The following is a 24,520-nucleotide window of genomic DNA, read 5'->3' as shown; positions in this document are numbered from 1 at the left end:
CTCTCACACACACACACACACACACACACGCTAGTGTATTTTACTCTGCCTGACTTGGTGAACATTCCTCTTTGGGACAGGGAAATCAAGTCCTGTTAGTTATACATAATGCTGACTGGGATATAGATGACCAGGGAACTGGACCTAGTTATTGTCACGTTCTGAGATCTGCCTGCTGTGGAGAACTGTATGTTCCGCAGTTTGTGAACTCTCTGATGCAGTCTTCCTCTTTGCTTTCTAGAGTGTCTGAAAACCCTATCCAGCTCTCCGATGGCCAGTAACAACACCGCTAGCATAGCACAAGCCAGGAAACTGGTGGAGCAGCTGAAGATGGAAGCCAACATCGACAGGATAAAGGTGAGGGTGACATCGTCTGTAGCTCATCCAGCTTGACTACGTTACAGACATTTATTTGATTTTCTATAGAAATGGGTAATATCAGAAAGAATAGGAGTGGGTGTAATAATCCTGGTGATACCCATCTTTCTAAAGTATCTCTACCTTCATGGAGGGGTCCCAAGGGAATGGGCGAGCACTTGAGACTTCCACCCTCTAGTCACCTCCTCTGATCCAATTAGGATGCTTTCCTCATTCTGGGTTCTAACATGTTCTATCCCATTTAGTATCTAAGACTAAGTGACTGTTTTATAAGTCTATTCTGTTTTTTTCATTCACCATTGAAAAAAAATTTCATCTTTATATCTTACTAATTTTTTTTTCTTCAAAGCACAAGAGTCCCACTTGAGGCCTAAGTAGATGGCTCAGTGGGTGAAGTACCTTCTGTGCAAGCGTGGAAACTTAAGTTTGGATCTCTAGCACTCTCGCGAAAACTCAAGTTTGGGGGCCTGCAAGATGGCTCAATGGTGAAGCCGCTTGCTCATTACCAAACTGGACAATCTAACTTCAATCTCCAGAACCCACTTAGTAAAAGAGAGAACTGACTGCTTCTGCCCTCTACAGGTGTACTGTAGTACACACACACACACATACACATACACATACACACACACTGCACACCACACCACATACCACATCACACATACACACCACACCATACACATACACCATACTACATACCATAGTACGCCACACCCAAATACAATAAATATACACACCACACCCACATAACACCACACCATACCACACCACATACCACACACACACATACACACGGTGTGGGTGGGCAATGAAAATTAATGTAAAAAGAAAAAAGCCAAATGTGTTAGTGCACAGAAACAGGCAGATCTCAGGGACTTGCTAGCCTGACAGTTAATAGAAACAGTGAGCTCTAGGCTCCATGAGGGACCCTGTCTCAAAAAATAAGGTGGGGAGTGATAGCGGAAGTTGTCTGGCATTCACCCCTGGCCTCCACATGCAGAAAAGTTAAATGAATGTTAGTAATTTACTTTTTCGTTCATGTCCCAGACTTCATCAGCTTGTTGAGGTTGGCTTAGATGCAAGATTTTTGTTCAAACCATTAGTTTGGCATATTTTAAATGTGAAGTTAACTCCACTGTCATTATGAGTAGATAGCTATTATAAGATGGATTATAGATAAAATTTGTCAATAATCAATTTTACTTTCTCAAAAGCATTTTAGGAAACAGAGCTCACAAACATATCCCACTGTACTCAAATAAAATAAAATAGAACATTATTCCAAATGCATTTTTAAAAATTTTTAGTATTTTTACTTTTTTTCTCTACACTTGAAAAAGTCTGGATTGTTCAGCGGATACACTGGGGTATGCCACAGAAAATAAAACATGGCTTAGGAGTCAAATCTAGTCCGTGCTATGTTTTTATAAATAAAGTATTATTGGCACACAAGTATACTCATTTGTTTATATTTTGTGTGTAGCTCCATTCACACTCCAGCCACAGAACCGATATCAGGGATCGCATAGCCCCTGAAACTCCAAATCATGACCTTCTGTTCCTTTATGAAACAAGTTTGCTGGCTCCTGGTGTAGAGTAGTTGTTCTCAGCCCATGCGTATGTTTATATCACCCAAAGGACTCTATAAACAGACCAATTCCCAAAGCACACTAAAGGAAAGCCAATTAAATTAGGATCTCTTGGGTTTAAGAGTCAGACATCAGTATTTTATTATTATTCAGTTAATTCAAATATAATAGCCACAGTTAAGAACGGCCTCCTCAGGGCAAAAGGTTTGAACCTTCTCACCACCATTTCCTCAGTTCTGGATCGTGAAGGGAGAACTCATCCATCTTCACAAAGAATCTGGGCAAACATCCAGGACATGTCCCATCCCCTAGACACCCCCTTTGTAAACTCAGACTCCCGGTGGTGGGCGATGCTGTAATCAGATCCTGCTCTGTTTTCCATGGCGGTTATTCTTCTTTGCTTGTGAATGAGATAAGGGCTCCTTCCTGTGTGTTTTCTTCCTCTGCCGCCTTCTGCTTTCTCCTCCTTTGTTGCCTCTTCTTTTTTATCCCCCAACTGTTAGGAGAAGGGAGATGTCCCAGGGACTTTCCTTTCTCCTTTAAGGGGAATGCAAGCTCCACACATCCTCCTTCTGAGAAATAGTGATTTTGGCCTCTCTGTGAAACTCTGCTGGAGCTGGCGTTTTCTGCCACTCCTCAGAATCCCCAGACACTGGTCTTGAGGGAAAGTGTGAGGTTCTGATGGGTGCTAAAGATGACCACAAGCGAGGGTGCTGAAATGCCCTCCTCAGCCATCTTCCTCTCCCACTGAAAACTTTATTATACCACAGTTCTGCATCCCTTGTACAGTGAATCCTAAACTCTTTAATGGAAACTACAGAATTCCCCTGTGCATGTCTTCAGCTTTATTTCCTGTTCTCTTGCCCACACTGGGCACATTAACTTCTGATTCCCTGGAAAAAAAACCTCCAAGTTTTGACTGTCCTTCATCCACCCCTTCACCTCTTCACTTTAATGGAAAATAGAACTGATTCCCTAAGATTCAAACCAATCATTAGGTTTTGGATAAAGGTTTCCAGGACCCTCCTTGTGAGGTTGATGTTTTTATCTGTCTATCCATCTATTTGTCTAATAAATACTTTATTGAGATTTTCCATATTGCCAGTACTTACTAGGTTTTAGAGGTAGAAATGAACAAATACAGGTCTTAACCTTGACAATCTGTCTCATAGTGAGAGGTTACAAAAGATATGAACAAAGACCTACTATCAAAATAAACAAAAATATCCAGGAAGCATAATTACCAAAGGTGTCAAAGCCAACTCCTAATTGCCCTCTGAAGAGACATAAATAAATAGCTAGAGAGAGAGAGAGAGAGAGAGAGAGAGAGAGAGAGAGAGAGAGAGAGAGAGAGAGAGAGAGCTCGTGCAAGGGTAAATAATAATAAATATATAATAAATAAATAATAAATATAATAATAAACTATGCACCAAGCCACCATCTCCCAGGCAATTGTCACAGTTCCATGTCTGAAATCTTCTTGCTGCCATCAGATCTTCTGTTGATGGAAATCCAGCAACTGCCTGTACTAGGGCATTTGTTCTGCACCACACAGCCAGGCGGGCATGCTGGGGTGAAGTAACAGATTATTTTTAGTTTCCCTGCTGGGTAAAATTGTGACTATATTGACACAGTTGTCAGCTAGCTGGTTATCTGCTTTCAGGGGTCTTTCAAGGGCCCCAAGATTTCTAGCTTCTCCACCCTCTTCCAGTGCAGAGCCTGTGATGGTGGTGGAGGGGAGGGCTTTTTGGAGGATGCCAGGCTGATGATTTTCCAGGTACAGAAGTTACCTCATTATATGATAGCTTTATGCACATCTGAAAGAATCAGCTGTGGCTAAGGCTGCATCAGTAGGACCCTTAATAAGAGGTGATAGCGTACAGCTGCCTGGAGCTTCTAAAGGTCTCATATAAGCAAGAGGCACCTTATCCCTCAGGTGGTCTCTAGAGAGACCCCGCCTGCTCTATTTGACCTGAATAACACTTTTTGTTTTGAAACTTTGTATCACATCCTAGGAGATTCAGACTAATAAACCCCTTATCTGTTCGCAAGCCCCAGGCATATAATAATGACACAACCGTCCTCTCTTTGTTAGCATTTATTTCAAGGCTAGGGAATGAAGCAAGGGAGTCAGCATGGCAGAGTAGTGGGGCTGTGGAGTGGCATGTGAATTTCTAAAGCAGGACATATATGAACACTAACAGCAGAATAAGGAGTTCAGGGAGGACAGACAGAAGTGGAGGACAGCGGAGTTTCAGGAACTATCTGATTATCACCATACTAGAACTCTTTGGGTATCAAATAGAAACTGAAGCTGTCTAGCTTAAGCAGAAAGTGAGGATTAATTATAGAAGATAGAAGGTGTCTCAGAATACATGGACAGAGAAGCGGTGGGGTCAGCAGTTGAAGGGACAACTGGAAGCCACTGGGAACCACGAGTGCTCCATAATCAGCCATTTGGGGCTCCTGGGAAGAGTGGATTCTTGGATGATTGGTGCATATGACAGGCCCGAGATGGCCACCCACTGTCCCCAGGGTAGCAGATATCGGCTGCGTCTTTTCAGTTTTGCATCCATAATCTGGCATTCCTGTTTAGCAAGACGCAGACACCTCTAGCTTCACTTTCCTGCTATCAAGATCACACCACAGTGTGAAATCAGGGTTCCTAGGAATTAACCCACCTGTACGGATAAGAAAAGTTATATTATTTGACAGAGTCAACTCTTACCATTATAAAAATAATAGAGGTAAGAGGGGAAAAAATCGAAGGCCAGGAGTATGAAGGAAATCGTCGTTTCTTACCTGATAAGTCTCATAAACTGATCTCACATAAAGATTTCAAACCTACTCATTTTTCCCAGTTATTCCCAGTGTTCCTTTCAACCAATGCTCCTTACTGCTTTAACAGTGTGTTGTGTAATTCCTGGTTATTCTGGGTTCCTCCCTGGGACACCACACCCCAAACCCCTCTTTTCTGTGCAAATCATATGCTTTCACTAAGTATCAGCTCAAATCCCCACCCGATCATGAATCTTTTTCTATTTCTACCAAATTTGCTACTTTAACTTTTATTAACTAAACTATTCCAGGCAGACTGCATGTTCTTAAAGGTGAAGGCAGTGCTTGTGTTCTCCATGGTTCTTTGATGACTCTAGTGTGAAATTATTAGATAAATAAAATTGCATCGATTAAAGGGAATTCAAATGCTGTATAAAAGGGGGGTAGGATGGGTGGTTTTAAAGTCAAATTGTTGTGTACCATAGTGTGGTTGTAAGTAAACTCCATTTGCAGTGCACCTTTTGAAACAATTCAAAAATAAACAGGTAGGCTAATTTTAACAATTGAAAAAAGACATAAATTAGTGAGTCAAGTCTAGGCATTTCTAATAACTAGATCATCTTTCTGATAATAGACTCATAGTGCATAGGAACTGAACTTCAGAGAGCACTGTACTGAGAGACAAAATAGTTTACACCAGGACAAGGTCTGATGGTGTGCACCTGTAATCCCACTTGAGAGCCCGAGACAGGATGATTGCTGCAAGTTCAAATACAGCCTGAACTGCATAGCAAGTTCAATTACAGCCTGAACTGCATAGCAAGTTCAAGTACAGCCTGAACTGCATAGCAAGACTCTGAAGAGAGAGATTGGGAGAGGGGGCATAGCCTAGGTTTGGGGCTTTGCAAATATTTTTCCAACATTTAAGTTGAAAGCTTTAATATTCCTTTCTCAAAGCAATATGTTTAATTTTATTAGAAAGAATATGCTATAGTCCTCTTTATAGCACAATTGAGAACATCTCTATGGATGATAAAATCAATAAAGCATACAAAGAACTTACAGATCTTCAAGTATGGTCATTGCAGTTTCTGGAAACGAAGCAAATGTTTCCAATTAAATTCTGTTCTGTATTGATATGAGTGTGCAACTTCAGTTTCTTGAGGGCTGGTACAATTTTTAACAGCTGAGGACTATTTTTCCATCAGAAAGTATATACTTAGCCTTATGCATTGTACATCGCCACCAGGAAAACATTATACCCTAACATTCCAAATTTAGCCAGGCAGTGGTGGTACACACCTTTAATCCTAGCACTCAGGAGGCAGAGGTAGGTAGATCTCTGTGAGTTTGAGGCCAGCCTAATCTATAAGAGTTAGTAGCTAGTTCCAGGACAGGCTTCAAAGCTACAGAGAAACCTGGTCTCAAAAAAAAAAAAAAATAACACAAAACAAAAACAACAACAACAACAAAAAAAAAAAACAGAAAAGAAAAAGAAAAAAACTCAAAGTCTTCCCAAACTTCCTAAGCACCAAGACACTGCTACCAGAGGAAAGCTCCACACTGACCTCATTTGACAAGTCGTAGTAAAATCATAAGCTTTCCAAAAATACTATATAGCATTACCTTCAGGTTATATGCATGAGACTTGTGAAATATAAATGAATTTTGTGTTTTGACATGTCAGCCATAACACATCTCATCATATATATGCATGATATATGATATATATATATAGTTCCATTTTTATTTAAAAATTTTTAATATATGAGCATTTGAGATCCTCATTTGTACTATAAAACCTTAGAAGTTTCAAATCCCTGGGAAATTAATTTTTTAAAATAGCCAAGCCTGATGGAGTAAGCTTGTAACACCAGCTGCACCAGAGACTGATATAGCCCGGATGACTGCATTAATGCAGGCGAGCCAAAGAGGAAGTGACTTCGTGACTCATACCCTTCAACACAAGGCCACTTCCCACAGGCAGAGGCAATGGCGGCCTCTCAGGGGTTTGTTTCTTTGCCTGACAGCTTGCATGCATTCTGTAACATCGATTTGAGGAGGGAACTCAACTTTGTAATGTAATGTAGATGGAACTGTATCTTTTCATTCCATTTAATTTTGGCGGGAGGTCTGGTTTTTATTTCAAAAGAAAGCTGCCTCTTCTGCAACTTCTCAGAGACATCAAGTTCTTTATTATTTCAGAGCTTACAGTCATAGTCTGATGGCTTTTATTGGGGCTGTCCAGAGTTCCCCTCTCCTGGCTCCTTGGTTTGAATTTAGTGAGGTTACACATAACTGGAGTTCAACAACTGTCAGTCTTGGAAGACAAATGCTGCTGTCCTAAGTAACCTCCTGGGCTAGAGACATCACATCTCAGTGATGGACAAGTCACAGGTACAGTGCCGAGGGCTTTTATTTTCCTACCATTTGGAATAAGTTAAGGAATGGCCCATCTAAATATTGAAAATTACCCCAATAATACCTTCTTTAGCAAAGGGTCTGACTGAAAATCTTGTTTTGCACTTAGCTGTCCTGTGTAACACAGTTGCTTTCATGACCTTGACACATGATTAAGATTGTGGGCCATTTATTTTATGCAAGGTCACTCAGTTTGGGCTTGTCTGACTTTTCTTTCCTTTCACCACATGGCCTTGGGATCAAACTCAGGAGGCTTGGCCACAAGGACATTTAACCACTGAGCCACTTTGCTGTCCCTCTTATCTGCTATTTCTCTCTGAATAAATTCCAGTGAGACAACTTGACCATATGAAGTGTTTTTCTGTTGTGCCTCCTCCCTCAGGCAGGACTTGATTTTGAGTTATCAGTTACTGGTAATGTTAACTTTGATTATTGACTAAGATGTTGTCTTCAAGCTTTCTCTATGAAAAGCAGTTCTTTTTCCCTTTGCAGGTCTTCAGTACTTGGGAACTTGAGTAGCTCTAGATTGTGTAATTCTCTTATTCCTCAAAAACATTCCGTTTTTAAGTGTATTTAATTACATTGCTATGGGCTCAGGGTGTCCCCTTTTAATCAATGGTTGATAATCTTTGTTTAATTTCTCATTATTTTATTTTATATGGCACTCTGGGAGGGCAGAAGAGGGCAGCAGACCCCCTGCTAGCAGCCACGTAAATGCTGGAGATTGAACCCCATTCAGCTAGAAAAGCGGTCATGCTCTTAACCACACAAACCATTACTTCAGCCCCTGGGGCCTATTATTTTTTGTGTTAAATTTTCATGGGTTAAGAGCTAGTTACTGGGTCCTTTTGGTATGAGTCACTCATTTCTTGAGCACTTGCCTAGTCCTTGCCCAGCCTTGCAGTCATTCTTTCCTCCAGTGCGCCCTAACTCGTTTGAGAGCAGCTTTTAAAAACAAAGATCTAGATATGCAGCATGCTCATTGCTTCAGGTCCTCTCCCTGGATGGAGCTAGAAAATGCACATGCATGTTCACATATAGACACACGACACATAAGCATTCATGTACACTTCATACCTATTTTTCCTTTGTCTGTATGTATGTGTATATATAACCATGTATTTATACCCAAACCACCAAGTCCTATTCTATACCTTAAAGAAGCAGTATCATTTTCTTGATTTCTACAATTTTAACCCCCTTTACTGGAAATGAGACAACACCTTGCCTCAACCTTGTCTGCCTCCTCTCCTGCAGAGAACCAAGTTTCCACTCTGCACCTCCCCTTCGCCACAGAAGATGCCTTGCACATCCTTCATGTCTCTTTTGGTCATGTTTTTATTTTTTCTGTGTTCATGATCATATAGAGAATATTTAAATAGCTTTGTTGGCCCCATCCCTACCTACCCATTTCATGGACCATGTCAGTCTTATGTCTATCTCACCACTACAGTGAAACTCTCCTCTTGCTTCTTTGCAATTGGCAATATTGTATAGAAACTAGACACTGTGAAGCTGATCTTGTAGCGTACTGTTACTTTTAATATTCCTTTAAATCTTTGAGTTTTAATGTGGGGTGCAGTTAAGTTGATCAGAAACATTTACATCTATTTGGACTTACTTTAACACTTTGATAGAATGAAATATCTGTTGACTAAGGTTACGTCTGAGAATTCTTTCAGTAATTGCTTGAGCCTCTTTTATGTGTCAGCACTGAAGATACAGCAATGCATAAGACAGATAGTTACTGCCTTCATACCAAAGAGTACTTGCAGAGTTAGAAAATACTAATAAACAAGCTCAGAAGGATGACCATACTGGGAGGGGTGTGGCATCCATGAATGAGAAGATTCACACTTGGACAGCAAAGGGTAAAGAAAGTCAGTTTGGACAAAGTGATCAATGAGTGCCCTGTCAGGAACTGGGTTTCCATTGATTACTGGCAGAAAAAGAAAAAAGAAAATAAACATAAAGCAGACCGCAGAGGATGTGAAGAAAGACGATGTCTCAGAATCAGATACACAAAACTATGAAGCAGAAAGGACTGCAGAGTTTTCAAAATTAAAAGGGGGAAGTAGGGAGTTATGAAACTAGAGAGGACAGAGTTCCAAACTTTCTGGATCCACAAGCTACTATATGATGTTTTTGTTTCTACAAAGTGTAGTAGGGAACAACTGACAATTTCAAATGGGAAGTTACATAAGGCAATCTGAATGTTTGAACTGTCTTTACATACACCATATGATGAGAACATTTGTGACAGCTTCCTAAACATTTTGGTATCCTTGACCTAACTAGTTGTTGCTGAAGTTTATGGTCCCCTTCTTAGAGTGATGCTTTTAAACTACAAAGGAAACTAATTATGTTGAAATACAGTGTAACAGAATGTTTTTCTAAAATATTTTAGATAATAGCATACCTTGAAAAATATTTTCAAAACATATATAATATATAATATGGTTATAGATATATTCCTTTATTATATAGTCTAATGCCATGTCTATAACCATAAAGTGGATAAATATAAATACCTCGTTGAGATATAAAGATGACTGTAATATGATTGAAAATATCTGATTCCATTAACTGACTGGCTTGCCTGCACAGCTCATGCTAGTGTACCTGTTTATAAAGAGGGAGATGATAAATTTCCATTTGACATTAGAAAAAATAAAGGAATAGTTTTAATCATCAAAGTTTATAAGATACTCTTTAAATTTTATCCTCAGGCCCATTGGGGAATCCAATTAAAGACTTTTTATATAACCAGTTATTTCAGTTGTCACAGAGATGTTGCTTTAATCTATGGAGATGATAGCAAGGCATCTAAATGTAGGATATTTTTGGAGTATGAATCAACAGGACAGAAAAGGTAGAAACTGTTCTAAAGTTCTGAGAAAAGTTTTCATGGATCACTGGGCCTATAAATATAAAAATAATTCACGTGCCAAGTGTTAGAAGGGATAAGCCCAAAGCATAAAATCTAGGCAGATTGTCGCATAATTCACACTAAGGTAAGGAACACACGTGGCAGTCTAAGTAGACTTTAAATCAAGAACATGAACACTCACAATTGGCTGTTCCTGAGCTGGGACCTAAGCCTAGAATTCACACACGTTGAGGACAGTGCTTGATATGACGGCACACATCCGTAATCCTAGTGTCTAAGGGACTGAGACAGGAGGATCCCGAGTTGTATACCGACCCGAACTACATAGCAAGGGCCAAGGCAGGATAGTAAGATTCTGTCTGCCCCCCTCAAAAAAAAGCTAGAAAAACAGGAATAAAACCCCAGAAAGAACAAAGCATGAGGATATTAAAAGCCTACAGATACACGGTACTGCCCTACAGATACACGGTACTGCCCTACAGATACACGGTACTGCCCTACAGATACACAGTACTGCCCTACAGATACACGGTACTGCCCTACAGATACACGGTACTTCTCTACAGATACACGGTACTGCCCTACAGATACACGGTACTGCCCTACAGATACACGGTACTGCCCTACAGATACACGGTACTGCCCTACAGATACACGGTACTTCTCTACAGATACACGGTACTGCCCTACAGATACACGGTACTGCCCTACAGATACACGGTACTGCCCTACAGATACACGGTACTGCCCTACAGATACACGGTACTGCCCTACAGATACACAGTACTGCCCTACAGATACACGGTACTGCCCTACAGATACACGGTACTGCCCTACAGATACACGGTACTTCTCTACAGATACACGGTACTTCTCTACAGATACACGGTACCGTCCTACAGATACACGGTACTGCCCTACAGATACACGGTACTGCCCTACAGATGCACGGTACTGCCCTACAGATACACGGTACTGCTCTACAGATACACGGTACTGCCCTACAGATACACGGTACTGCCCTACAGGTGCACGGTACTGCCCTACAGATACACGGTACTGCCCTACAGACTTTGTACGACACAATCTACAGATTGGTATAACATGGTTTACACGGTTTTGACACATAGCAAAGGTCAGAGATATCAGCAATTATTGTAGTTATTAATAAGATTTTGATGTGTTGGATTATCATCCACAGGAGACTGCAATCTAGTTGAGGAAACAAAATATATTTGAAAAGGAAATCCTTCAGAATAATTTGTTCAAATATAAACTATGAGCAACTCCATGTTATTAATTTTTCCCACTCTAATATCTTCTGGGTCATAAAAAGCATGTTGACTAAAGCGATGACCTGGAGGCTAAGAGCACTGGCTGCTCTTTTAAAAGACCTGGGTTTGTGTTTGGTCCCTAGCATGGCAGCTCACAACAGTTTGTTACTCCAGTCCCAGGGGATCAAATGCCCTCTTCTGACCTCTTGGAGCAATGTACACACAGGATACACAAACTTGCATGCAGCACTCATACATGAAATAAAAATAAAATCTTAAAAATGAAACTTCATGCCACATGTTTGTATGTGAGCATCGTGGGTGAGTAGGTGTGGATGGCACCAGATCTCTTCCTCACAAATGTGATTTCAGTATTGCTGTTTTACAGTCTCTGCTACTTAGCAGTTAAGCTCCTGTTTAGTGAATATTGCTCAAATAAGTAAAAGTCATGATGAAAAAATGGCTGCCATTCCTACTCTAAGTCTGACATTTTCCCTGTTTCGGGGAGCTGAGCCTAGAAAGTGAATTCCCTTTCATTTTGCTATTATCAAGTTAGGTAAAGGTGTGTGAAGAATTAGTTTCCCCCTTTGGAACTAGCCAGGGATTTGAGTGCTTTGCACGCAGATGGGACACCTTAGTGGAATTGGTGGAATTAAATTTACCTTCCCAAGTAACAAAAAATGTGCAGCAACCACAAAGAAAAGCACCACTGGCAACTTCTCACCTTCTCCAGAAGCAGGGCAGCACCTCTGCTGGAGACCACAAACAGTGATACTGTGATGTATATATTCTGTGCTACATTGTATCACTGTGTGTGTGTGTGTGTGTATACTTGAAACTATGCCTCCTTGGTAGTACCAGTATGGCTTTGGCATTCCTAGCAGAATTCCGAAAAGCAGGGGAATAGCTATAGATATGTATATACACATATATATGAATATATATTCTATAAGATATATGTTATCCACAGATATATAGTAACAATCCTGTGTGAAAAGCTTCCTGTACATGAGGTCTTGGATGTCTTTTCTCGGTTATCTCACTTGTATAATTCTTGCCACCAGGTACAGCAACTAAAGTATAAGGATGCAGAAGTAGGATAACAGAGTAGGCACTTGCAGGACCCTGATGTTAAGTGGCCCTTTCCTTTGAGGCTCCTTTTACCCTAGACTCTCACCTCCTGGCAACAGTCCTGTCAGCTCAATTCCACTGATCCCTTGTGTGCAGACCAGGAAGCCAAGTTTATGCAGGAGTGTCTCCCTTCACTTTCAGTCTTTGGCCTTCCATCCGGACGAACCCAAACGTGGCGGACCACAAAGCTGAGACTTGAGCAACAGCACCGGGGGTGTTTGGGTCCATGCCTGTCTGTCCTTTCAAGTTTCTGCCTTCCCTTGTAGGTGTCCAAGGCGGCTGCAGACTTGATGGCCTACTGTGAGGCACACGCCAAGGAAGACCCGCTGCTGACTCCAGTCCCGGCCTCAGAAAACCCCTTTCGGGAGAAGAAGTTCTTCTGCGCTATCCTTTAAGTCTCTGAGAGGAAGATGAAGACCACCGGGGCTCCAGGGACATTGATGTAGAGTTTCTAGCAAAGTGGGCGCCTTTCTGGTCTGCAGCATTTAAAGAGAGGAAGGAGAACCATCCTGGACACTCCAGGCTGTGCATGTCTAAAGAATTGTCCCCTTGTGAGAATGGAAGCCAATTCCACATTCCCAACTTTAGATCTGACCCTGCAGACCTGTCTGGAGGAGGGCAATGTATAAAAAACAAAATCAATGTCACTTCTTTCCTGCTATCCCTTTAAGATCTTACATTTCTGCTTCATATTTAAAAACAAAATAAACATTAAAGCCAGTGTCTTGAGCTGAGATATGACTGACTTGGGAATGAGAATTGTCTTTAAATGCCCTCTGATAAACTGCTGTCTCATGTAGCCACAGTTCTACTTAATGGCATCCATGTTTAGTCCTTCGTGCCTTGTTCTTTTCCTTCCCTTTCTCTTTCTCTACCCCTCCCAATTAGAATACTGTGGAGATAAGTCTGGGTTTATGTGTTAAACTGAACTCTAAGGATAAGTGAATAGCTGTGATGTTTAGAAAGATGTTCCCCATAGTCTGTCTCCACGAGAATAATAATAATAAAAAGAATGCACACACACACACACACACACACACACACACACACACAATGCCGGCTGTCTGTGTTCTCTTACCACTGTTCCTAATATTTGTATATAATAGTTTTGATTCTGCAAGTAAATGTAAATCATGTGTTGTGACTGGTGCTTTCATATCTTTGTGATAGTTTTTGAGTAATACTGCATGAAAATGTTTCCATGTTGCATCCATTCAGAAGTTTCGTTGTTCAGATGGAAAGCTAAGAAGAGAAGTGGGAGAGAAAAAGATGCCAGAGAGGGGAAAAGTTCTCTGTGTTTTGAAAATTGAGATCACTTCAGCGCCTTAGCCATGCCTGAAATACCTCCTAGTGAACTGTGGTATAAGCACCTCACATCAGATTTACCCCAATCCATAGCATTTAGGTTTACCCAGGATCCAGGACAGTGCAGTAAACCCACACTGAATGTCGGACAGGGATCCACCATGACCTAGGAAGTCATTGTCAGAATATCAGCAAGTTCCCACTCTCCAGGAACGGTGGAAATCATATGTAAAAGAATATTTTCCATGTTGATAACTAGAAAACTATGGCCCTCTTTAACTCATACATCAGAAGAAATAAACTCTCAGCTTCAAAGAAGGCACACCCCCAGAATACCAGCTGTTTGAGAGACAAAGCACCCCAAGCACACTTTGAGTAACCCCACAGCTGGCCCTTTTTCCCACTGACATGGTCCTCATTTTTCACTTCCCCAAAATGTCAGAGCAATCAGTGCTTTGTTCTCTGCCCTGTTTGTCAGAGCCTCTGTGCCCTATTTACAGCTTCCTCTGGCTAGCATTCTCTCTTCCCACAAAAAAAAAACATTGGATCTTTTCTCCCCTCCTTTCCCCTCTCCTCTCCTTTTCTTTTTTTTCCCATTGTACTTGTAGCCCCAGCAGCAATGGAAGGCCCTGGAAGCCTTTGTATGCTTTCTGCATTCTTCCCAGTCTCCTGTACATCTTGTTTGTTTTCAGATCCTAAAAGACCACCAAATCCAAGTTAACTTTACTTTCTCTTCTTGTCATTCTCTCCCTCATTTTTTAAAAAGTGTGTTTGTTGTGTGTTGGGGGAGGGGTATTTTGTGAGAAGAGTAAGATGAAAGGAGCCATTTTGAAATAGATTTGGTAAATATTTTTCTTAACTCTTTTATGGGTCTTCAGATAAAGGAATAAATATGTCCAATTAAAATTGATACCTGAGGTGGGAAGAAGAGGATACCAGAACATTTATCAATGCATGAATGCAATTTCCATGAATTCTCTCTGGTCAGATCTTGGGGGTTTGTTATAGTTGGTGGGATGCTCATGGAGATTTAGTGGTTGAAAAAAAAATCTATCAGTCTTTACAGAACTACACCATGTGCAACTGAGAATACTGTGGAATCAGCTGAAAGCGTCCCACATTTAAAGTGAACTGAAACAAGATGTGTTCGTGTGTTAACTGGGGGTACTCCTTGCTGGTGAGAGGGCATCACTAGGATTCTGGTCTTCTGTGCAAATTTAGACCTCTGCAGCTATTAAAGTATAATCACGGTCTTCACGGCACACCTTGCACAGGTCTAGCAATTAAAAGTTAAGGAATTATGAATTTTTTGTGAGCATGCCTACAGAACGAGAAGACAGAAAATGCATTCCCCTTCTGAAAGGAAGTTTCAGGAAATTATATTGTCTCTTTCACAATTTCATATCCTTCAGTATAGAGCTATAATCAAAATCAGTTTTGACTTATTAATGTTTGTATTTATTGAAGAGGAAAAGTTTTCACTTACTTGGGTCTCCAAAGAGCTTAATTCTTTTGAATGTCAACCATGGTTTTCATCAGCATAATTTTATCTTAAGATAACTAATAGAAAACCAACTCGGTTATTTAAGAGCCTCATTTCTATATGCATAGTCGTTAAAATCTGCCATGGAATTATGAAATAATAAATGTCATACTTATAATGCAATGTCCATTAAAATACTTAAACCATTTTCAACACCAACTCCAATTTAAAAATGTTTTTCAATTTGAAAGCAAGTAAGAAAAAATTTAAATCATCGGATTTAAAGAAAAAATAAGTGTCATACTTTCCCTCATATGCTTTTTCACATAATGGATTTTGAGAAAATCAAGCCAATGGGCTTTAGGAGATTTTTATTCCTTTTCTTTTTCCTTAGCGCTTTGCTTCTTACTGCTCCTGGAAATGATGGATATTATGTGTAAAATACTGACTCATAGCCCAACAATTGTTAGAGATCTCCATACTTTTCCTGTATAGGATCTCTGGAAAATACCTTTAAAGAAAAGGGAACAGGAACATGGCGGGGGGTTGTTGTGTTTGGGTTGTTTTTTTTTTCTGTTTGTTTGTTTTTCTTCAAGACAGGGTCTCACAATGTAGCCCTGACTGTTCTGAAACTTGCTCTGCAGACCAGGCTGGCCTCGAACTCAGAGATCACCTGCCTCTGCCTCCTGAGCGCTAGGGTTAAAGGTGGGAGTCTTCGTGCCCGGCTTAGAATGTTAAAGCAGGAGAACCTGAATGTGGTGTGCACATCTCTACCCCACATGAACTGTGTATTTGTTTTAATAAATGGAATTTTCAGATTCATTTCCTATGGGGTCATTTTCATTGCAAAGATCTATGGACCACTTCCCATGTCAGTACTGACCTGGGGAAGCAGGGATGGGGAAACAGAGATCCATGGTTTTCTTTAGGAGTCTGTTCATAGCAGGTTTTAAAAAAGAGAAAATACAGCTTATCTGAAGCTCTGTCTGAAAACTTCTCCCTTGGTCCCTGTGCCTCATGTACAACCATTGGGAACAAAGAACCAAGGGAGGGAGAGTGCCCAGGACTCTGACGGCTGGGAGACACGGAGACAGAGACTCCGTGTGTAGATGTTTTAACCTGCTGTAACTATACCCCAGTAGGACCACCCTGCTCTCACTGTGTGTGGAGTGTGTTGTTATCTGACTGTGATTTTAAAACTGTGCTGGAGAAGACAGAACCTTTGAATGCTAGATTCAGCAGTCTCCTCAAAGACCTTTCTCAGTCAACAAAGACTTTCTGTCAGTGCTGGATTTGAACTTAAGGTTGCATAAATGCTGGGAAAGCATTCTACCGTTGAGCTATATGTTCAGCTCTTTCTCTACTTAAAAAAAAAAAAAACCACCAGGATCTTGCTGTATTGCTCAGACTGGCCTTGAACTCATCCCGTATCCCATTCACACATGCAATCCTCCTGTCTCAACCCTACCTCCCCCAATAACTGGGGTTGTAGGTCTATCCCACCAGACCCCCTCTAAGAAAGCCTTCTGACTATCCCTCAGATTGTGCCAGTAGTAGCTACTGCTAGTGAAGAAAGAAGCACTGGATTCTGAGGTCTTGTACTAGCAACAGAAGCAGCTCCAACACAGAGGAGCCACATGGTGGAGCTGGTGCATGACTGTTCCAAGTCCATCACTGTTTCTCAAATGCTGCCTGCCTGCCTCAGATGTATTTTAAAAGGAAAATCCCACCCTGCACCCCCCCACACACAATCATATTCTCTGATGGTGACTTAACAACATGCATTCTTTTGCATGCTACCTACCGAGTTTCATTCTCTAAGTATCCAGCAATGCTTGCTTTCCCATTAATGCTGAAGAAAGGCACAGATCACAAGCATTGCAGGAGTGAGCACAGAACAGCAGGTAAAGTTCCAGGCAGTTCCTGGTCTGAGCCCTTGCCAGGAGGATGGGGGAGGGAGGGAGGCTTTTGGCTCTGTTCCTGTTTCATTCAGTCCCTCTGGGAGGATCCCCTCCAGCACTCCTTCTTTAATAAGCCAGTCACATTTTAGACAGTGCTCACAACGACAGAGGGAATTAGAGCTGGGTCAGCTCCAACCCACAAATTGCAAATAATTTGCCAAGGGAAATCCCTTTCCCTTCGGTTCTGCCCCAAATCTACATTTTCTTCTATTTAGAATCAGGAAAGTTAAACAGAATTGATTTCAATGAAAGGGTCATTGGGTTCCCAACCTTTCTTTCCCCAGTGAGAACTCCCACGGTAGCTGGTAAGTTGCAGCCCTAAGCTAAGTTACAGGGTGACAGTAACTGGTGACCTCGAGCACATTTGGAACTCACTGTGAGCCCATTGCACTGAAGAGTCAGAATGAGGCCCCAGCTTCCCATGTGATCTCCAAGTTATAAAACTGAGGGAAGACTACTGAATTTATTTGTCTTTACAAAGCAGCCAAAGAGCCTTGTGTGGTGGTACACACCTTTCATCCCAGTGTTCGGTAGGCAGAGGTAGGATAATCTCAGAGTTCAAGATCAGCCTGGTCACAGAATGAATTCCAGGACAGTCAGAGCTATGCAGAGAAACCCAGTCTCAAAAAGCCAAACCAAACAAGGAAACAAAACAAAGTGGATAAACCAAATGAAACAAAGCAGAGGAAAAGGCATCATGAAGGAGGGAGTGATGAAGGATGGTGGCCCTTACTTGCTGGCAACCCTCAACAATGCCTCAACTCCTGAAAACACTTTCCTGTCCAGCCACGCCCCTGGCTCAAACCCTTGTGTCTGAGTTTAGCCACACCCACTGCTACGATCACTCTCACAGCCCCCCACTCCCAGCAGTGGAACCAAAGAGGTCTGTAATAATCAGGCTCCCTCGGTTGCAGGAGGCAAGATCATTTTTTTTTCCTTTGATTTTTCAAGACAGGGTTTCTCTGTTTAGTCCCTGCTATCCTGGAACTCAACTTTGCAGACCAACTTGGCCTTAAACTCAGAGATCTGCCTGCATCTGCCTCCGAGTGCTGGAATTAAAGGCACATGCCACCACTGCCTGGTCAGGCAAGATCTTTTTTAAAAAAATAATTTATTTTTATTTTATGTTCATTGGTGTTTGCCTGCATATATGTCTGTGTGAGGGTGTGTCAAAGCCCTGGAACTGGAGTTAAGACAGTTGTGAGCTGCCATGTGGGTGCTGGGAATTGAACCAGGGTCCTCTGGGAGAGCAGTCAGTGCTCTCAACCTGATTGAATGGGAGGCAAGATCTTAACTGCCTAAGCGGGTCCGTTGTTCGCTCAGCTGGATCCCAGTGCTAAGTTGAGTTTTTCACGTGCCTCTGTCCTCTGTGTTTCCCTCTGGAGCATCGTGATACTGTCAGCTCCGACCAGACCAGCAACTGCAGGAAAAAGACAATGACAGTCCCAGAAAAAGTGCCCTGCCATGTCCCTGGACAATGACCTCACAATATAGACTGCGGGAAGGTTATGAGGGCGGAACAGGGATTCCGAGGAAACTGAACTCCTTGCCAGACTGGTATCGCCAAACTCAGAATCCCATGGTGCTCTGCTTCGAGGTCCTCGTATCAGGCACAGGCTCTAGAGCACCAGGCCCTACTTCTTCAGTCTTTCTATCTCACCAGGCCTCTCTCTTTCACTGCCCTGTGACTCTCTACTTCCTCAACCCCTTTGCTTATGGGCTTACCCCCTTCGGGACTGCCATGTGGCAGGAAACAATAACGGATACAAAGCACATCTCCTAAGCCAGGCAATAGTGGTGCATGCCCTTAATCACAGCACTCAGGAGGCCGGTGGATCTCTGAATTTGAGACCAGCCTGGACTACGGAGCGAATTCCAGGACAGCCAAGGGTACACAAAGAAACCCTGTCTCTGAAAACCAAAAACCAACCAAACAAAAAGCCACAGCTCTTTGAGCAATTTCCTTTTGCTCCTCTTCAGAGGCCAGTTCAAAGTTCGTGCTGTCTTTGAATGGCTTCACCCCTTTCACCTCCAAACAGACCAGTATTTTGCAATATTTCAAAGTAGACAACACTGTTCTGGTTTTATGAAACTTGTGGATTAATGGTGAAAGTTCCCAGTTACCAAGGACCCAGGAAGCTGGGAGGAAAGCAGAGGTGGATTATGGACTGGAAGGGTTAATAGTCCACCTTGTGAGAATCTTGTCTATCAGGTAAAGTGTAGCCATCCCCAAGTAAGGGATACCCCTTTTGGAAACTTCCCTTTATTCCTTCTGCAGTCTTAAGGCCACTGAGAATGAAGTTCTCCACACAAAACAATGGGCCAAAGCTGAGTGGTGGTCTTGGCACCCTTTCCTGAGCTGTGTAAACAAGTTCCACGCCCCATGCCATGGCCAGGGCATTCTGTCAGACAGTGATTCCTTGGCGTCAGTGATAATACCGAGGGGTCAGTGGGCTTCTTTAGGGTCAGTGATTAGAGACGTACAAGGTTGACTGCAAAATTCATCTTTAGCTTAGGGCTGAGGAAGGGGCCTCTTCCTCTGTCATTGAGATCACCATCTGATTGTTCTCCATTCTGCCTATGTGTTACTATTCACAGTTAGCTATAAATTAGCTAGGCTTCAGGAAAATTAAATTTCAATCCCTCATATAAGATAATCCCATGTTAAGTGTCCAATAGCCACACTCAGCTAGCAGCTAAGCAGCTATTTTGAATGGCACAGATACAGAATATTTCTATTCTAGTAGAGAGTACTGTCATATGCTATTTTAGAGCAATGGTGGCTGACTTTCTGCCCCTAACAACTGACGGAGTGTATTTTATCCTTGTACTCAAATTATGATAATGCAGTTTTTTAAAAAAAAAAAAAGGAAGAAAGAGAAAGTGAAATTCAATATGAGCTTGCTGTCCAAGGGTTCTGCAGCCGCAGACACGCCTGTGGGTAAAAAAAAAAAAATTTAAATTTTATCTGTGTGAAACATGTCATGATTTTGTTCCTTGTCCTTAGTCCCTATATAATACAGTATAGAATTATTCTGTCCATAGTATTAACATGAGGTTATGTATTATAAGCAAGTTAACGGTGTCCCCCTAAGGGGCAGCTATACTATATTAATCCACTATTGGCACACTTGGCCACAGTTCATACGGGCTGTGGATTATGTCATTCCTGGAAGCCTCTAAGTCACACGTTGTCACCTGTTTGCCACTCACAAAAGTACAAGAAAAACCATGAAGATGATAAGAGCAATAGCAGCCACAGTGAAGTGAACATGCATTAAGTACTTAACTGGGCATCAGGCACTAGGCCCAACATTTTGTACACAATGTTCCACTCCATTCCCATAGTAATTCAAGGAGCACCATGAATCTTCTGAAACAGATATCTTTCCTGCCTCCTCACACGTGCATGGCCCACTTCTGTGTTCTCAGCAGGATACAGCTTCCCAGAGGAAACCAGGACCCCCAATCTCTCCTTAGTCCCTACTCTTCCCTTCCTCCCAACTCCCTCTGCCCTGAAACAACCCTCAGCCAGTGAGGAAGAAGAGTCTGAGGCAGTGTCAGCAGCTCCACCCAACAGAAGGATCATTTTGGGCACAGTCTATAGCTGACCTGAGAGTTCCTCACAGGGTTGTTCCCAGTCAACCACAATAGTAACCAACCCAACAAGCTCTTCAGTGACTTCTGCATCTTCAAACTTCCTCCTTTTTCTTCATTAAAACTTTTTAAATTTTTATTTTTAGTTCTCTGTATGTATATGTAGACTATATCCATATGCAGATGCCCTAGAGGGTGTGGATACCCTGCAGCTGGAGTTGGACAGTTGTGAGCTGCCTAACATGGGGGCAGGGAACTGAACCCTGATCCTCTGTAAGAGTAATAGGTGCTCCAACAACGGAGAACATCCGTCCAGCGGGGCCTCCTTTCCTCCTATTACATTTGTGTCTGCTGCACTCGCTCTTTCTCAGCATTTTCTCTCAATAAACTCCCTGCATTCAACCCACAGACCCAGGCCTTGACATACCAAGTGCTCAAACAAATCCAGCCTGTTTGGTAGATAAAGAACTGGAGGTTTGGAAGATTGGCATTCTCCCGAACAGCAGATGAATTCATCATGTAGATTCTTCTTGATTTCAGAGACTCTGCTCTTAATTACTATTCTGGGGTGTAAATTGGAATGCAAGTGAAAAAGGGGAGGGTTTTAAGGAAAGTTCTGACTGTGCTGCTTTTTGGAAAGTACATGGTTTGTGCACACCAAGCCCCTGGATTACCTCTTTGAATGAAGAAATCAGTGTGGTAAGTCAACACTTAACCATTTACTCACTAAGCTAACTTGGGCCCTAGACACTGTCAGCAGAAACTATTAGGGTTGTTTTGCACAGAGAATACTTCTTGATATCATGGGTCCTGTAAAAGGAAAAACCAAGAAGATTTATTATATCAGGGATGATGCAAATTGTTGCTTTATTTCTTGAAGACTTTCAGGAGGGGAAAAAGAATTCTTCCTTTTCCAACTACTGTTCTAATAAAAGCTGCTCTGTCAGCTGAACTCAGCAACTGTCTGTGGGTCAGAAGTAGAATCTTCCAAGTGGTCATGAACCTTTCTCCCTCCAGCCAAGATCCGGGTAAAGTTCAGTAAGAAAAGCAAGAACAGTGCCCTCACCCATGAAGCTATAGGCCTCATCAAAGCTGGAGAAAGATAAGAGAAAGGGTGTTCATTTCTGCCCCAACAACCTCTGGTTGGTCAAAAGCATCACCTCAGCTCCCTGGCACCCCTTTATGCAAAACGTCTGGAATATTTGGTTGGGGCCTCACCCTAGTTCCTGGCATAAGTTCCCTCCCCTGGGAGTTGCCTCAGTCCAAACTTCACCTCTGAGAAAGCCTGCCAAATGGTGACCCCTCCCCAGTGAGGGTCAAAACCACCCTCTTAGGCTATTTAAGCTGCCCCCCAGAGAATGAACACGTGGTCCCTGGGTTACCCGTGGTCTTTCCTTCTCTCTCTTCCCCTCTCCATGTTTTCCTGGGGCCACCCAAGAGTGCTAGCACCCAATCAAACATGTTTGCCTTTTAATTTGGTCTGATTTGGTTTGATTGGGATTATTTGTGTTGGCAGAGAGGTTTGTCTAAGAAAATACTTACCATTTGGAGGTCTCATGACGGGGGCTGTTTTTCCCATGGGCCCAAGGCCACATGTTGAAAAATATCCTTCTCTCGCGTGTTCTTTGCTTTGCCAAGATCGGCTTCATCTCAGTGAGTACATCTTTTTGAGTACATGCCGCTAGGGCCCGGGCCCCCTTCACATTTGTTTATGTTTGTCAGTTTTTGGACTTTCCTGATGGAGTCATGGCCTGTACCAGGTGCCTGATGCAAGCGGTGAGCCATGTCTCGCTGAGGTGGGACTGGGTGGATAGAGACACCTGCCACTCATTTTCCATGCCCCCCCATTTTTGACTCAAGAGCCCTGTCCTGGTGGACACATTGTGACAGGCTTGAATTCCAAGACTTGGCATAGACTCCTAATGTGATTCGAAGCCTGATCCTCAAATGTCATTGGATTGCCTTTTACAAAAATCCTTTTAAATTGGGGCTAACACCTAATGTAAAAAAAACAAGGCTCCAAAAGCCCATGTTTAAGGCCAGCTGGCCTGGGTCTGAAAAAGCATGGGATAAAGCCGGACTTGCTGAACATAGCGGACAATGAGGACTACTGAGAACTCAAGAACAATGGCAATGGGTTTTTGATCCTACTGCATGTACTGGCTTTGGGGGAGCCTAGGCAGTTTGGATGCTCACCTTACTAGACCTGGATGGAGGTGGGTGGTCCTTGGACTTCCCACAGGGCAGGGAACCCTGATTGCTCTTTGAGCTGATGAGGGAGGGTGACTTGATCGGGGAGGGGGAGGGAAATGGGAGGCGGTGGCGGGGAGGAGGCAGAAATCTTTAATAAATAAATAAATTTTTTAAAAAGCCCATGTTTTCTGGATGCATGCTCCCACCCCCACTCCCATTCCCCACTCCCCTCCCCGCTTCTCCAGCTGTTTGTCTCTCACTGTTTGTTCTCTACAGTGGATCCGGATCTGTCCCCGCCCCCCCCCACTCCTTCCACTCTAGAAGCATATAGTTCTTCCATTCTTTGTTTTTGTTCCCTCTTGCAGCGTCTGCTAATAATGGGACCACCTCTGTGCTTCCCTGGCTTCTACTGCTTGCCTACATCAGGTTTTTCAAGTTGGTCGGCTGACACAGGTTCCTATAAGAATTTTATTTGTCCATCTGTTAAAATAATATGGCCACAGTATGCTTGTTTTATGTCTGTGTGAGTATGGGGGTGTGTTTCTACAGTACGCTTGCTTTATGTCTCTGTGAGTGTGTGTGTTTGATTTCACAGTATGCTTGTCTCATTTCTCTATGTGTATGTGTGCATATTTTAAGATCTGTAAGGCTTATAACTCCAGATCACAACAGCTCTGGAAAAATACAAACACATGGGTAACCTCCATTTTGACCTCACCACCATCTTGGGTAAGAGTACCCACATGTGCTAGTATTCTTTGACTTATTAAAATATTCCTTTTAATCTTCTTACATTTACTAGCAATGGTAAGCTATAATTAATTGGGTAAAATACATTTCTATAACGTATGCACCCTTTTACAATTACCCAATTCTCAAGTGCTTTTACAGATCGAAGAGTATGGCATTTAACATAAGAGCTTCAACACAGAGACATGCCAGTTCTTGCAGCATCCTATAGCTCCTCCAAAAAGATATGTGGTTACAAAAGACCTTCTACCTTGAGGCTTGCCTTTGGGCTTGGCAAAGTCACCTGCGTAGCAAGAAGCGGCGTTCCACCTCTTCAGCTTCCTGGATGCTATACCTGGGGATAGATCTTCTCATCCTGCCAAGACAGGTAGACTAAATCTTCCCCCCACAGGAAAATCTTTGGGCCTCTTATTCTCAGCAGCTCATGGCAAACACTGCTTCTAAGGCTGGTGTTCTCCAAGGACTAAGGAGAGACTTGGGATTGCCTGCGGCACTAAAAAAAGCTGTCTTATTTCTGCTCATTTATCTCCCTTATATCTGTCTAATGGCATTTGATGACTTAAGGTACTGATAGCTCATTACTTCATGTGTTATGTTTCCTGATAAAATACAGAGAGATATGCCTCTTTAACAGGCTTCATAGTCCAAGAATGACAGGTTTCAGGTGTATCTTTAAAAATTCAGAGTTCTCAATTCTCTTTAATTGTCTTCTAAAATGTTTATGTTCCAGTTGTCTTACAGATACCTGCAGGTTCCCTAAAAAGTTATGC

General features: G+C 42.3%; 1 protein-coding gene across 2 annotated transcripts in view; it reads left to right on the top strand.

Annotated features, from left to right (window-relative positions):
- Positions 1 to 16,071, top strand: part of Gng2 (G protein subunit gamma 2) — a 105,044-nt gene extending 88,973 nt beyond the window's left edge. For both annotated transcript variants that reach the window (XM_075949174.1, XM_075949175.1), the window contains 2 exons: positions 242 to 357; positions 12,728 to 16,071. In XM_075949174.1, the coding sequence (XP_075805289.1) occupies positions 271 to 357; positions 12,728 to 12,856 (216 nt within the window). In that variant the 5' untranslated portion in view covers positions 242 to 270 and the 3' untranslated portion in view covers positions 12,857 to 16,071. The remainder of the gene's footprint in view (positions 1 to 241; positions 358 to 12,727) is intronic.
- The last annotated feature ends 8,449 nt before the right edge of the window (positions 16,072 to 24,520 follow it).

The sequence above is a fragment of the Microtus pennsylvanicus genome, chromosome 15 (assembly GCF_037038515.1).
Source record: "Microtus pennsylvanicus isolate mMicPen1 chromosome 15, mMicPen1.hap1, whole genome shotgun sequence".
Classification (NCBI taxonomy): domain Eukaryota; kingdom Metazoa; phylum Chordata; class Mammalia; order Rodentia; family Cricetidae; genus Microtus; species Microtus pennsylvanicus.
This window is presented reverse-complemented; position numbering and strand designations above follow the sequence as displayed.